The sequence below is a fragment of the Plecotus auritus genome (genome assembly GCF_963455305.1).
Source record: "Plecotus auritus genome assembly, chromosome: 6".
Lineage (NCBI taxonomy): Eukaryota > Metazoa > Chordata > Mammalia > Chiroptera > Vespertilionidae > Plecotus > Plecotus auritus.
Window position 1 is genome coordinate 134,695,223 of NC_137773.1, and position 16,830 is coordinate 134,712,052.

General features: G+C 46.3%; 1 protein-coding gene across 4 annotated transcripts in view; it reads right to left on the reverse strand.

Moving 5' to 3' along the window:
• Nucleotides 1-16,830, reverse strand: part of CACNA2D3 (calcium voltage-gated channel auxiliary subunit alpha2delta 3) — an 860,181-nt gene that overhangs the window by 527,947 nt on the left and 315,404 nt on the right. For all 4 annotated transcript variants that reach the window (XR_013960934.1, XM_080675067.1, XM_080675065.1 and 1 more), the window contains exon 5: nucleotides 8,772-8,934. Coding sequence is in view for 3 of the 4 variants with exons in the window: in XM_080675067.1 (XP_080531193.1) it covers nucleotides 8,772-8,934 (163 nt within the window). In the remaining variant the exon portion in view is untranslated. The remainder of the gene's footprint in view (nucleotides 1-8,771; nucleotides 8,935-16,830) is intronic.

Sequence of the window (16,830 nt, forward strand, 5' to 3'; positions counted from 1 at the left end):
TGGGATTTGAGTGGTGATGCAGTGATGTGGGATTCAGGTGGTGATGCAGTGATGTGGGATTCAGGTGGTGATGCAGTGATGTGAGACTGAGGCGGTGATGCAGTGATGTGGGATTCAGGTGGTGATGCAGTGATGTGGGACTGAGGTGGAGATGCAGTGATGTGGGATTCAGGTGGTGATGCAGTGATGTGGGATTCGGGTGGTGATGCAGAGATGTGAGACTGAGGCAGTGATGCAGTGATGTGGGATTCAGGTGGTGATGCAGTGATATGGGATTCAGGCGGTGATGCAGTGATGTGGGATTGAGGTGGAGATGCAGTGATGTGGGATCCAGGTAGTGATGCAGTGAAGTGGGATTTGGGTGGTGATGCAGTGATGTGGGATTGAGGCGGTGATGCAGTGATGTGAGACTGAGGCGGTGATGCAGTGATGTGGGATTCAGGTGGTGATGCAGTGATATGGGATTGAGGTGGAGATGCAGTGATGTGGGATTCAGGTGGTGATGCAGTGATGTGGGATTCGGGTGGTGATGCAGAGATGTGAGACTGAGGCAGTGATGCAGTGATGTGGGATTCAGGTGGTGATGCAGTGATGTGGGATTCAGGCGGTGATGCAGTGATGTGGGATTGAGGTGGAGATGCAGTGATGTGGGATCCAGGTAGTGATGCAGTGAAGTGGGATTTGGGTGGTGATGCAGTGATGTGAGACTGAGGCGGTGATGCAGTGATGTGGGATTCAGGTGGTGATGCAGTGATGTGGGATTGAGGTGGAAATGCAGTGATGTGGGATTGAGGTGGAGATGCAGTGATGTGTGATTCAGGTGGTGAGGCAGTGATGTGGGATTCAGGTGGTGATGCAGTGATGTGGGATTGAGGTGGAGATGCAGTGATGTGGGATTGAGGTGGAGATGCAGTGATGTGGGATTCAGGTGGTATTATAGTAGTGCAGCTTCAAGGTAGAAATGTAGTAATATGAAATTCAGTTCAACAAACATTGGTGGAAGCACTTTTCTATTCCAGCCTTCTGCTAGGTTCCCAAGGGGATGAGAAAATCACAGCCTCTGTCTCCAAGGAAAACAATCTCAGTTCATTCCAGGGAAAGTGAGGCAACTGCACTGTGTGGACATCCATGAGGGGGCAGGTGGCTGTTCTGGAGAGGAGGGCTGAGACCACAGCGAGGGACAAGGTATCCGTGGTGGAGCTGGGCTCTCAAGAAAGGGGAAGTCTGATTAGGGCAGCAGGGAGAGCAGGCTGGGGTGGAGGGAGGAGCCCAAGGGAAGGCCATGGAGAGTTGGAGTCCTGGGGGAGGAGATGGCTGTATGAAGCGGGAGGAGATGGCTGGCCAGTGAAAGAGGGCGGTGAACTGGCATCGTTTGTGAGAGTGTTTACACCTCACCCTACAAACAATGCTTTTGGGAGGGTGAGTCTTGGGCAGGGCCAGGTCAGGAACCCACCTGGAGAGTCGAGAGATGGAAATTGGTTTGGCTTGAGGAGATGATGTGTGTCAATCAAGTGCCTCCATGTGCCAGGCACTGTGCTGGGTGCTCAAAATAACACTTCACACCTTACAGATGGGGAAATTGAGGCTCAGAGAGTGGGAAGTTTTTCTCTGGTCTACCAGGCTGGTACTCATAGAGCTGTGACCCATGTCCAGGCCAGCTACACTCCAAGGACTCGCTGATGCTTCTGGAAAACCAGGAAACAGACCCAATGGAGATGATGGGCACTGCAGGGGTCAGGCCTGAGTGATTGGGCCAGGACAGCCGACCACTGACCTAGACTCTCGATTCCAATAATTACAGGCTGTTGTTGTTCCTTGTGATTAAGCCCCTATCCCAGTGGCCGGCAAACTCATTAGTCAACAGAGCAGCAAAACGCGGCTCGCGAGCCTCAGTTTGTTGACCACTGGGCCAGGGCAACACCTCAGTGCGTCCCAGAGGCTCAGGGGGAGCAACTTCTTCCCACTCAACTGCTAGGGAACCATTCACTGAAGTCATGCATTTGAGGTTTACCCCACTTTATGTCCGGACCCAAATCTAGACCACCAGCTGTGCAAGGTTTGTCTTGGAATTCTTTCACAGCAGCTGGAGAAGATGGTGTCCCTGCTGCTGCCTATAACACATGGGGCAGTGGTAAATCAGACACTGCAGCTAAGGGGCTAAGTACAGAGCATGGCTCTTGGTAAGCAATCGACTCTTTGATTCATTGATTCATCCATCCATCCATTCATCCATTAACTCATTCATTCATTCATTCATTCATTCATTCAACAAATGCACCCTCTGGGTTAAACACAAGCCCAAGCATAGGGCTAAGGGGCCACATAGCATCCCCCTTCCACCACCACTCCTGAGGAAGTATGGACACAAACCTGTGCAAGGACACATACACCTCTATGCAGACCTGTGCTGGGCTCCTGTGCATGCACATGCAACACAAGTGTGAAGGACTGCAAAGGAGCTTGAACTCAGCTGCTCAAACTGTGACTTTTTAAGCAGAGATAGTTATTCTGTGACACAAAAATATAATTTTCAAACTGCAAGGGAAAAATGATGACTACTTTGGGATGACAACTGTGGAGTCCCCTCAGGGGCATTACCTTGTGTGTGTCTCACCTGGTCCTGCTGTCCTTACACTGGTGGACCGGGCTGGGAAAGTTCCGCTGGCTCAGGTGAGGCCTGCAAGTGCTGGAGGGCCCTGTGCTGGCAGGGTCCCTAGCATCTTCCTCTAGGGCCAGAGCAGGGTGTCAGGCCTACTCCCCATTTATGGCCATAGCACCATCAGGTTCAGTGAGTGAAGGGAGACAGACGTGAAAGCATGATTCGAGCCACCTCTAAATGGTCCAGTTCAGCATTCCAGGAGAAACAAACCATTCAGAGCCCAAATCTCTCTCTCTCTCTCTCTCTCTCTCTCTCTCTCTCTCTCTCTCTCTCTCTCACACACACACACACACACACACACACACACACACACACAGGGAAGGGGAAGAAAAAGAAACTTAAACACAGCATTTTTAAAGGTCCATGAGCCTTCTTACACGTCAAACAACTCTTAGAAAACATTGTAATGATTTCCGTGTAAACGAATCAGAAACATATGGATTAAATTCCCCTTAAAATATACACATGTAATTAAGGAGAAAAGTGCTTGGCCAAATGCACTTTGCATTTTATCAAACCCAACATTTGAAAAATAGGTTGAGACATATGACAAATCCACAAAGAGCGATCCTGCCCATCCCCACGGGAGCGCGCTCTACTCCCACAGGGCCCAAGTCCCCCTCTCTCCAGCTAGCTCTGCTCCCACAGGGCCCAAGTCCCCCTCACTCCAGCTAGCTCTGCTCCCACAGGGCCCAAGTCCCCCTCTCTCCAGCTGGCTCTGCTCCCACAGGGCCCAAGTCCCCTTCACTCCAGCTAGCTCTGCTCCCACAGGGCCCAATTCTACCTCACTCCAGCTAGCTCTGCTCCCACAGGGCCCAAGTCCCCTTCACTCCAGCTAGCTCTGCTCCCACAGGGCCCAAGTCCCCCTCTCTCCAGCTAGCTCTGCTCCCACAGGGCCCAAGTCCCCCTCACTCCAGCTAGCTCTGCTCCCACAGGGCTCAAGTCCCCCTCACTTCAGCTAGCTCTGCTCCCACAGGGCCCAAGTCCCCCTCACTCCAGCTAGCTCTGCTCCCACAGGGCTCAAGTCCCCCTCTCTCCAGCTAGCTCTGCTCCCACAGGGCCCAAGTCCCCCTCACTCCAGCTAGCTCTGCTCCCACAAGGCCCAAGTCCACTGCACTGCAGCGCACTCTGCTCCCACAGGGCCCAAGTCCACTGCACTGCAGTGCACTCTGCTCCCACAGGGCCCAATTCTACCTCACTCCAGCTAGCTCTGCTCCCACAGGGCCCAAGTCCCCTTCACTCCAGCTAGCTCTGCTCCCACAGGGCCCAAGTCCCCCTCTCTCCAGCTAGCTCTGCTCCCACAGGGCCCAAGTTTCCCTCACTCCAGCTAGCTCTGCTCCCACAGGGCTCAAGTCCACCTCACTCCAGCTAGCTCTGCTCCCACAGGGCCCAAGTCCCCCTCACTCCAGCTAGCTCTGCTCCCACAGGGCTCAAGTCCCCCTCTCTCCAGCTAGCTCTGCTCCCACAGGGCCCAAGTCCCCTTCACTCCAGCTAGCTCTGCTCCCACAAGGCCCAAGTCCACTGCACTGCAGCGCACTCTGCTCCCACAGGGCCCAAGTCCACTGCACTGCAGCGCACTCTGCTCCCACAGGGCCCAAGTCCACTGCACTGCAGCGCACTCTGCTCCCAGAGGGCCCAAGTCCACCTCCCAGCAGCGCACTCTGCTCCCACAGGGCCCGAGTCCACCTCATGGACCGCTGCCCTTGCCTGGGCTTTCAGAAGAACCTATTGGACTGTAATAGACAGGCCAATCCTCACTCTGTGATGGTGGTGATGAGTGACCCTTTCCCTAACCCTGTTTTCATTTTCAGGGGCTGGGCCTCCACACACAGCCCAGTCTTGTCTGACTAAAGGGTTGGCCTAGGCTGTGTCCTGCAATTCACACCTCCCCTATGCCTGCAGGGCAGGCCACCTGTCCCCATGCCCTCCTTTACTGCTGGAGGAGGGGGAATCAAGACAGAGAGTTATTTCAGGTGTCTTTTCTTCATACATACAAAAACAAAGTGTTTTAATCTGCACTCTTCTTTCCTTCGCTCACCTTGCAATAAATATTTATTGAGCCCCTACTATGTGCTAAGTACCATGCTGGGGCTGAGAAATCATGAGAAAACAAAATAGATAAGATCCCTGCCCTCACGAAGCCAATATTCTTGATGGAGGTTGCTCTCTGGGGCCCAAGCCTGAGAACCCTCACCTTGGTCATCTAACGGGCCAGGCACCATTCTTCTCCACTGGGTTTTCTCATTCTGTGTCCTGGATTCCTTCCCTCCCTTCTGTCCTCTCCTTCAGTGTGTGTGGGACCAGCACACAACTGTTCCAGCATGCACCTGTTGCCAATCAGATTGTACCAGTCCCCAATGCTTCCATGATCTTCTGATGGCTCTCACCTGGCACATGGCCAGCCCTCCCGGGCCCCATAGTTACCTTTCTGACTCACATAGAGGGGTGGCCAATCCTGCTGCTTGCCAGCCCTCCGGGCCCCATAGTTACCTTTCTGACTCCCATAGAGGGGCGGCCGCTCCTGCTGCTGTCACTGGGGGCCAGCCAACCCTTACCCCCTCCCCAGCCTCCTGGACACTCCACTTCCTCACTCTCAGAGTCCCTGCCCCACACACTCCCACCTGGATACCGGCTCATAGTTTAGTCTTTCTATTGGACACACTTCACTACCAATGACTCCCTGCCTGCCTAACTCCTTCTTTCTTCATCTCAGGGAGGCCTATCATTAAGTCCCAGGACCAGGTCAGCGCCGCACTCTGCCTTTGCAACTCCTGTCACGCTGATCATACCTTGCTCGGTACCTGTCTTCCCCACTGCTCGGGGCAGGGCCCATGTCTGTCCTAGTCATGAATGGATCTCTAGAGCTTGGCACAGACAATGTTTGATGAATGAATGAAGGATGGAAGGCACGAACGAAGGAACAGATGAGATATTGTACTGAGACAACATTTAGTTTGTTCTCCCTGCTCTCTCCGCCCTTTCTCTCCCAGGCAGGTAGTCAGAGCCTCTGTAGTTCTTGTTCCCAGGATGTTTGCAGGGTTGACATGTGCGAGCTACATAAATCAGAAGCTCTCCCCAGCGAGTGTGGGAATCTTAACTCAGTGCAATTACTGGGCGGGGAGCCATGGTGTGCAAAAGGGAGGAGGCAGAGGGCAGCCAGAAGGACATGACGCTGGAGATGGATCTGCGGTCTCACTAGAGCGGAGCCTGTCCCCACCCCCTAGCAGTGCCCGGGAAAGTTTATGCTTCAGAAGGAAGGCGGGCAATGGACCTGCAGTGGTGAAACCCAAGGCCTGAGGTCTCAGCCTGTGCAAAAACTCCCAGCCCCCAAGGTGACCTGAGAGTAGCCAAGGGGATCCTGAGGGACCAGGTTCCTATTCTCTCGGACCTCATGCCCAGAGAGGCAGCCGAGTAAGTGGGACTTGTTACCAGAAAATCGAGGTCCAGCTTTGCACAGTGCTTCCCACACACAGCAGCTCCCAAGCAAGTCTCAAACCACTGTGCCGTGCACCCCCGGGGTCCAAGCTGCCCCATGGGAGAGCATGACCCGGCACTGGTTTCCTTTGTGGAGAGTAAGATTCCTAACCCAGGAGCATCACAGCCAGGGAACAAGTGCTGAGCATGTGTGTTGAGTACATGTCATCAATAACTGGATCGGAGCTGGAGGATCCTTTAAACATAAAATACATCTCTGCAGCTTGAAAAGAAAAAAGACGGTTTGGGGCTGGTTTGAATTAGGTAGAAGGGAGACAGGAATTTGCCTGAAGCCCCTCCCCTGGGCAGCTCCTTGCTGCCTAGCAGACTAGACAAGGGATAGAGCCTGACTGACCCCACTGCCTGGGACCAGTGAGTCTGGGTGGGGGCAGTAGGCAGACCCCTCAGGGCTGCTGAGAATGACTTTAAACATCATCACCTACCTCCACAGCTCAAGTGAACTGCCTATTTTTTAGATTCGCCTGGTGAGGCTCAGAGCCACCACCACAGTCCCTGTGATCAGTGGCGGTGCTGGTCCCTCATGTGCTGTTGCCACCGAAAGGTACAATTATGCCTTTAAAGCTTACGGTGCAATTAAATCTCTCTCCATAATGGTGCTAATGGCTCCAGCAACCTTGAAGCAGCTGTCATATTTTAAAAGATCGTTCTGAATGGTTTTATGTCTGAAATGGCTCTGTAAAATCTTGTTAATTTTTCATCTTCAGCTGAGTGTGTATTTAATGCTGAGAGGATGGCTTTCTTCCAGCCACAATGCACAAAAGGGGCCTTCCTTCCTCACTGACAAGACCACCCTAGAGAACTCAACCCTACCAGAGACGTGAGCTCAGCCCCTAAGGCTGCGGTGCTCAGGAATCTGCCTTCTAAGGAAGAGTCCAAACTGAAGATTAGGTCACGTGGCCCAGTCCAGAGCCCAGTAGAGGTGGTTCAGACTGACATCACTTTCTCCAGGAGGGAGAGAGAAAATGGCAAATGTGTGGCTGCCACATGACCAAGTGACAGGGCCCCTCCTTGGCACTCCCATGGCCCCTGACTTTCCATAAAGGTGACCACTAACTAATGATCTCATTACCTGCTTGCTCCCCAAGTAAAGTGCGAACCCCTCAGGAGAGGGGCTGTGTCTACTTCACCATGTGGTTCCCCAAAACCATGGGAATAATTCATGAATGGAGTCCTGCCTCCACTGAGGATTAAGGATGGGTAACAGGTAAACAAGGAAAGGAAGACATCAGGTATCCAGCCACAAAGCACAGGCACAAGAAGCATGCTGCAGAGACAGTGAGGAGGAGGTTCTTTAATCACTGACCAGCCTTTATAAACAGGCACCTAGAACTATTTAGAAATGCAGCTCAGGGTCATGTTATTTCCCAATAATAGCGATGGCAGCTAAGATGACTGAGCACTTTCATGAGCCGCTGTTGCGCGAAGGCTGCACCCACATCATTTTTAAATGGCCCTCTGAGGGAGCTGGCATCCTCATCCCGGGGGGAAACTGAGGCTCAGGATCCAGCGAGGGGAGGAGCAGGAATCAAACCCACAGCCTTCTCTGGACCACTGCACACTTGTAGGTGACACGGAGCTGGGTGGGTGATGGCCCCTGGCCCCTGATACTTTTGAAACCTCAATGGTAGGCAACAGGACAGAATTTTACTTTGAAGATGCCATCACTTTCTGAAGTGTTTTTCTGAGGGAATGGCTCTTTGTTTAGGAGCCTCCCAGGGGTGACAAAGCAGAGCAAAATCCAACTCAGTGATGGTGATGATGACAAGGGCAACGTCGTTAACGTAAACTTTTATTCACACCCTCTGTCAAGTCCTCACAGGCACCCCATGAGGTAGACACAGTTATTATCCGCATTCTATGGAAGAGGAAACTCAGGTGGTGCCCTCAAGGTCTCAGCCATTCAGAGGTGAAACTCAGGGTCTAACCAGAGTCCATCTGCTGCCAGAGCCCAGTCCTTGGCCAGGATAATCCCAACTCCAATGGGCATATGGGAATTTGGGGAAAATAACCCTAGACCCTATGGGAATGCTGGATTTGAGGGCCACAAGCCTGAAAACAGGGAGCCCCGTGAGATCCCTGCTGCTTTGTACTCTAAGAAAGGCCACAACTGATTCTATTGCAACCCCTGGTATTGCTGAACACTTAACTACCATTACAAGGAATAGAGGAAGGAGAGAGACAGACTACACCACAGGTCAGGGAATGACCCCCTACAGGTCAAATCCGTCCATTGTTTTTTGTAGGTGAATGTTTTACTGAAACACAGCCATATCAGCCGACTTACCTTTCGCCTGTGGCTGTGTTTGTGCCAGAACAGCAGAGTTGAGTAGCTGTGAGCAGGCTAGATGGCCCTCAAGGCCAGAGATATTTACTATCGGGCCCTTTACAGAAGCAAGTTTGCAAACCCTGGACTGGCTGTCAGAGAGCTCCTGCAAACAGCATGGGGAAGTAGCAAGCCAGAGTCTCCAGGCAGATCAAGCACACACGGCACCTATCCAGGCTGACATACCCAGGGTATAATTGTGGTTTTCAAAATAACATAATGTCCCAAATTGGCCAGCCCTGTAACCCTCACCACCTCCTCTCCACCCCCTGAAAGGAGCACCCTGAGGCTTACCTTTGTTGTACATGTTCGTTGGCACCTGGACGTCACTGAGACTGATGTTCACAGGCAGATTATTGAAATGGTCATTTGGGGCCAAGATGAATTCCTTCCCCAGCTCCAAAAAGTTCCCGTCTTTGTCCCTTTCATTGATCAGCACGGCATTGAAGTATTCATACTGAAAGAGAAGGCCAGGAAACGTTACATGTGGCTCAGGCAGGGGGCTGTGGTCTCATGCAGACCTGGGCTTAAGCTGTGGGCCATCCTCACACTGTGGATCCTACCCTGGTCATGTGGTCCCTTTTAGTCCTCCGTATCCTCTATGGCAGCTTTCACAGGGGTGTGATAGTGGTATGTAAATGTTTCTCAATGTCATACAATATTCTTGGGAAAAAATGGAAGGAGCTGCACAGTACTTCCTTTTGCGTATATAGAGAAAACTGCCCTAAAACCATTTTCATTTTTGAAAATTTGAAGGCAGACCCTGTCCTTATACAGCCTACGTTTCAGTTGAAAGAGCCTGGAGAGAATAAAAAAATAACAAGTAAACAGGTAATATGTCAGATCGTCATACTTGCTAAAGAAAAATAATAAAGCGGGGCAAGGGGAACACAGCAGGGAAGGGCAGTGATTTTATATACAAGGCTCAGAGGAGGTCTCACTGCTCCAGGGGCTCGCACACAAGCTGAATGAAGGGAGGAAGGGAGCTGTGTGGGCAACAGCGCAGACAGAGGGGACAGCAGAGCAAAGGCCCTCAATATGTGAGTGTGCAGACACATTTTAAAAATGGCTGCATCATCATATCATCATCGTCATCATCATCATCATGGAATCTATGTATATAAAAAGCTAATATGCAAAGTGTCCACTTGGGAGTTCGACCAGAAGACCAGGAGTTCTATCACTTGCTATGACGTGAGCTGACCACCGGGGGCGGCACAGAATGAAGGAAGGCCCTGGCTGGCAGCCAGCAGCAGGGAAGAGAGGCCCCAGCCAGCAGCCGGAAGGAAAGCCATGGCCGGCAGCCAGAAGGCCCCAATTGGCCCTGATCACCAGCTAGGCCTAGGGACCCTACCTGTGCATAAATTTCATGCACCGGGCATATAGTATATACACTGAGTGGCCAGATTATTATGATCTCTGAACGTATAATAATCTGGCCACTCAGGGTATATCCTATAAAGGCTAATATGCAAATTGTTCCCTCAACCAGGAGTTTGACCAGCAGGCAGGCCAGCCAACCACCTATATTCTCTCCCCCTGGCCAGGCTGGCCAGACCCCACCCATGCACAAATTCATGCACTGGGCATATATATATATATATATATATATATATATATATATATACACACACACACACACACACACACACACTGAGTGGCCAGATTATTATGCGTTCAGCGATCATAATAATCTGGCCACTCAGTGTATATAGAATGCTTACATTATTCTAAGTGCTTTTTATGGGTTAATTCTCCTTTCATGTGTTGATGTTCCTAACAACTCAATGAAAAAGATCATATGAGCATTCCCACTTCACAGATGAGGAAACTGAGGTACAGAGAATTCAGGTGCCCAGTCAAAGATTAATGTGCAGCTGATAAGCAGAGTCAGGGTTCACACACAGGCAGTCTATTTCCACAGCATGTGCTCTTATCTTACAAGATTGCAAGATGGCAGATGGCAGTGTGGTCGGAATGATCATATTGGGGATTTAAAACAACTGTGATTAATATGCTCAGGACACTAATGGAAAAAAATAAAAAACCAGTAAGAACAAGTGGGTAATGTAAGCAGAGAGATGAATATTCTAAGGAAGAATCAAAAGGAAACCCTAGTAACCAAAAACTCTGTAACAGAATGAAGAATGCCTCTGCTGGCTCATCAGCAGACCGAACACAGCGAGGATATAATCAATGAACCTAAAAATAGCTCAATAGAAACTTCCCAAACTGAAAAGCAAAGAGTAAAAAATGGAGAGAAAGAAAAGAAACAGAACATTCAAGAACTGTGGGACAATTACAAAAGGTGGAACATGTGTAATAGGAATACCAGAAGGAAGAGAGAGTAAGAAACAGAAGAAATTTTTGACATAATAATGGCTGAAAATTTTCTAAAATTATGATGAACACCAAACCACAGATCCAAGAAACTTAGAGAGCACCAAGCATCTGACTTAAAAAAATAAAAATTAAAAAAAAATCTACATCTAGTCATATCATATTCAAACATCAAAAAAGTCAAAGAAAATCTTAAAAGAAGCCAGGAAGTGAGGTTTTAAATATGTGTTCATTGATTTTTAGAGAGAAGGGAAGGGAGAGAGAGATAAAAACTTCCATGAGAGAGAAACATCAACATCTATAGGCTGTCTCCTCCTGCACACCCCCTGCTGGAGATCAAACCCCCAACAGGAGCATGTGCCCTGACCAGGAATTGAACCAGTGACCTCTTGGTGCATGGGTCTATGCTCAACCACTGAGGCACACCAACAGGGCACAATAAGTTTTAAATGACTGAAATCCGCATAGTATTGTCTCTGGTAACAATAGGCTAATTTTAGAAATTAATATATGATAATGATATAAAACTATCAATGATATCTAAGAAAAGTTTATGCCTAGAAAAACCCTAAAGATTTGGAAATTAAACAGCACAGTACTTAACAATACATGTGAAAAGAAAGAAAATTACATGGAAAATATTTTTAAATGAATGATAATGAAAATTGTCAATATGTGTGAGATGTAGCTAAAAGAGACTTTACAAAAAACTATAGATTTAAAAGCTTATGAAAAAGAAGCACATTTTAAGATAAATAGTTTTAGATAAAAAAGATCAAATGCAACCCATGCACCAAGAGGTCACTGGTTCAATTCCTGGTCAGGGCACATGCTCCTGTTGGGGGTTTGATCTCCAGCAGGGGGCGTGCAGGAGGAGACAGCCGATAGATGTTGATGTTTCTCTCTCATGGAAGTTTTTCTCTCTCTCTCCCTTCCCTTCTCTCTAAAAATCAATGAACACATATTTAAAACCTCAAATGAAACTCAATGTTAAAAGAAGAAATAAAATAATAGAGATAAAAGCAAAAAGCAATAAAACAAAAAGCAAATAACAGAAGGAGGAAAATCAATAATATTAAAAGTTGGTTCTTTAAAATAGTTAATAAGCCCCAGCCAGTTTTGCTCAGTGTTGGCCTGCGGACTGAAAGGTCCCAGGTTTGATTCCAGTCAAGGGCACATGTTCAGGTTATGGGCTTGATTCCCTAGTAGGGGGCATGTGGGAGGCAGCCAATCAATTATTCTTTCTCATCATTGATGTTTCTATCTCTCTCTCCCTCTCCCTCTCTGAAATCAATAAAAATATTTTTTTAAAATGGTATTTTAAAAAATAAAAAATGAAATAAAAGTTAATAAAATTATAAAGTCCTAGCTAGATGGATGAATAAAAAAAAGAAAGCACAGAATACTAATATCAGGAATGAAGAAGGAAACATTATTATATATCTTAGAGACAATGAAAAGATAAGGAATTATTACAAACAACTTTATGCCAATATTTGATAACTTAAGTTAAATGTCAAATTTCTTTTAAAAATAGAAATTACCAAAATTGTCAAAAGAAGATATGCCTGGCCCTATACACACAAAGAACTGGAGTTCACGAATAGCCATGCTAAAACAAATGACTCCAGGTTGCAATGCCTTAAATTATGAATTACATCAAATATATAAGAAAAAAACACAAACTCTCTTATAAAATTAGAGGAGGGAATATGTCTCAACTTATTTAATGAAGGCAGCATAACCCTGATGCCAAAATCAAACGATAAAATGTTTTTTTAAATTATACAGCAATATCCCTCATTAACCTAGATGTAAAAATCTTAACAAATTATTGAATCAAATTCACCTGTACTTAAAAAGATGATCAACTTGTGTTTATCCCAAGAATTCAAGGTTAGTTTCACATTTGAAAATACCAGCACAGTTCACCACATTAACAGAATTAAAAAAAAAAAAAAATCACATGACCAAATAAATGCAGAAAAATCATTTGAAAGAATTCAACTTTTGTTTATCAAAAAACTCTCAGGAAATTAGAAATAGAATAAAGTGTCCTCAATCCGATAAAGAGCATTTATGAAAAACCTACAGCTAAAATTATATACATGATGAAGCACTCAATATGTCCTCTAAGATCAGGAGCATGGCAAAGATGTCGGATCACTTCTATTCAACATCATACTAGTGGTCCTGGCAAATTCAGTAAAACAAACAAATAAGTGGTCATAGAGATTGAAAAGGGAATACTCTGTTTATATATAGCATGATTACCTATGTTGCAAAACCTGAGGAATCCACTATAACTAGTGAATTTAGCAAAATCATGGGATACAAGATCAATATATAAAAATCAGTTAGTAAATACACTAACAAAGGACAATTGAAATTAAAATTGAAAGAAGTAACATTTACAGTAGCATAAAAAAGATGAAATACTTAGGTATTCCTTTTATAAAACGTATATATAATGCCTGTATACTGAAAACTACAATACAGGGTGGGGCAAAAGTAGATTCACAGATGTGAGTACATGAAACACAGAGTTTATTCTTGTATTATTATTTATTAACTAGAAGCCCAGTATACGGATTCTTGCACCAGTGGGGTCCCTCGGCCTGGCCTGTGCCCTCTCCCAATCCAGGACCCCTCAGGGGATGTTGGACTGACGGTTTCGGCCTGATCCCCACAAGGCAGGCTGACGGACCCTACTGGTGCAAGAATCTCTGCACCAGGCCTCTAGTATACATATAAGATCTTTGGTGAATCTCTTCCTGCCCTCCCCTCTCCCCGCTGTCCCTCTGAGATCCATCACTCTGTTCCATGTTTCCATGCCTGTGCATTGAGCATATGCCCCCTGGTGGTCAGTGCACATCATAGCTACTGGTCAAATGGTCGAATGGTCAAATGGTTGAACAGTCGCTTAGGCTTTTATATATAGAGAGTGTGGTATTATTTTCCATTCAAACATCTGTAAACCTGTGTTTTCCCCATTCTATTTATTGCTGTGAGAAATTTTAAAAGGTTTAAATAAATACAGAGAGATAGCTTGCTTAAGGATTAGAAAATTCAGTATTAAGGTGCTAATTCTTCTGAAATTGATCTATAAATTCAACAAAATCCCAATCAAATCTCAACAGGCTTTTTCTAGGAATTGCCAAGTGTATTTTAAGTTTTACATAGAAGTAAAAGGGATCTATAATATTGAAAACAATTTTGAAAAGAAGAACCAAGTCCAAGGAGTCACATTTCCTGATTTTAAGTTTTACTATAAACCTAATTAAGCAAAAACAGTAGGGTATTGGCCTTAGAAGAGATAAACAGATCAATGGAACAGAGAGTCCAGAAATAAAGCCACAAATATAGTCAATCGATTTTCTTTGTTTTTCTTGTTTTTAATATTAAACAATGGTTTACGTCTTTATTTTCAGAAGATAATTGTAAACATTACTGTTGTCTGGGAAGAGTCATTGTCAGGCTTTCTTTTTCCTCTTATCATCACGAAGCAACCTTTTGTATAATATCTGTTTTAACTCGTCAATTGTGATGACTGATTTTGCCTTTCCTGCTTTGTAACTCAGAAACCTATTTTTTTATTGAGCTTATTGGGGTGACATTAGTGATAAAATTACATAGGTTTCAGGTGTACAATTCTATAACACATCATCTGTATATTGCATTGTGTGCTCACCACCCCAAGTCAAGTGTCCTTCCATCATCATCTATGGCCCTCTTTACCCTCTTCTTCCTCTCCAAAACACCCTTTCCTTCTGGCAATCACAATACTGTTGTCTGTGTCTATGATTTTGCTCCCTTTTGCTTAATAACGTTTTCACCCAGCTTCCCAACTCTTCTCCCCGCGACACTTATCAGTCTGTTAGTCTGTTTTCTGTATCCATGAGTCTGTTTCTATTTTGTTTATGAGTTTATTTTGTTCATTAGATTCCACATGTAAGTGAAATCATATGGTACTTGTCTTTCTTTGACTGGCTTATTTCACTTAGTGTAATACTCTCCAGGTCAATCCACGCTGTCATAAAGGGTAAGATTTCCTTCTTTTTTACAGCCAAGTAATGTTCCATTGTGTAAATGTACCACAGCTTTTTTACTTGGGCTGTTTCCAGATCTTGGCTATTGAAAAAACACTGCGATCATCACAGAGGTGCATATATTCTTTCAAATCAATGTTTCAGGTTTCTCCAGATATAGTCCCAGAAGTGGAATCGCTCGGTCATAAGGCAGTTTCATTTTTAGATTTTTTGAGGTAACTCAATACTGCTTTCCACAGAGGCTGAACCAATCTACATTCCCACCATGAGGGTTCCCTTTTCTCCACATCCTTGCCAATACTTTTTGTTTGTTGATTTATTGATGATAGATATTCTGACAGGTGTGAGGTGATATCTCATTATGGTTTTGATTTGCATTTCCCTGATGATTAGTGATGGGCATTTTTTCATGGTCTATTGGCCATCTGTATGTTCTCTTTGGAGAAGTGTCTATTCAGGTATAAATTTTTCATACTAACTCCTTGTCAGATGTATCCCATTCAGTGTGTTGTCTTTTCACTTTGTTGATGGTTCCCTTTGCTGTCAAAAATACTTTAGTTTGATGTAGTTCCATTTGTTTAATTTTTCTTTTGTTTCCCTTGCCCAAGGTGATATATCAGGAAAGGAAAATTTCTACAAGAGATGTATGAGATTTTATTGCCTATGTCTTTTTCTAGGACTTTTATGATTTTGAGTCTTACAGTAAAGTCTTTGATCCATTTTGAGTTTATTCTTGTGAATAGTGTAAGAAGGTGGTCTAGTTTCATTTTTTGTACATTTCTGTCCAATTTTCCCAGCACCATTTATTGAATATACTATCTTTACCCTGTTGTAGGTTCCTGCCTCTTTTGTCAAATATTAATTGACCAAAAAAGCATGGGTTTATTTCTGGGCTCTCTATTCTGTTCCATTATTCTGTATGTCTGTTTTCATGCCAGTACCATTCTATTTTTATTCCTATGGCCTTGTAGTATTTAATATCCAGTATTTGATAACAGTGATTCCTCCAGCTTTGTTCTGTCTTGTGATTGCTGTGGCTATTCGGGGTCTTTAGTTGTTCCATATAAATTTTTGGAATATTGGTTCTAGTTCTGTTAAACATACCATTAGTATCTTGATAGAAATTGCATTGAATCTATACATTGATTTGGGTAGTATGAACATTATAATGATACTAGAGGCCTAGTGCACGAAATTCTTGCACTCGGGGTGGGTGGGGGTGGGGGTCCCGGATTGCGGGATGGCGCAGGCCAGGCCAAGGGACCCCACCAGTGCACAATCAGGGCCAGAGAGATGCAGGAGATTAGCCAGTTGGGGAGAGACTGTGGGAGGGCTCCAGGGCATGTACAGCCCATCTCGCTCAGTCCCAATCAGCCTGACCCCAGCAGCAAAGTTACCTACCAGTCAGAGCATCTGGCCCCTGGTGGTCAGTGCAAGTTATAGAGAGCACTTGAGTGGCCTTAGCATATCATTAGCATATTACACTTTGATTGGTTGAACGGATGACTGGACACTTAGCATTTTAGGCTTTTATTATATAGGACTAGAGACCCAGTGCACGAAATTCATGCACGGGGGGTATGTGTCCCTCAGCCCAGCCTGCACCCTCTCCAATCTGGGACTGCTGGCTCCCAACTGCTCACCTGCCTGCCTTCCTGATTGCCCCTAACCACTTCTGCCTGCCAGCCTGATCACCCCCTATCCACTCCCCTGTCAGCCTGATTGATGCCTAACTGCTCCCCTGCCAGCCTGTTTGCCCCTAACTGCCCTCCCCTGCAGGCCTGGTCCCCCCCAACTGCTCTCCCCTGCAGGCCTGAGTCCCCCCCAACTGCCCTTCCCTGCAGGCTCAGTCACCCCCAACTTCTCTCCTCTGCCAGCCTGATCACCCCTAACTGCCCTCCCCTTCAGGCTTGATTGCCCCCAACTGCCCTCCCTTGCAGGCCTGGTCCCTCCCAACTGCCCTC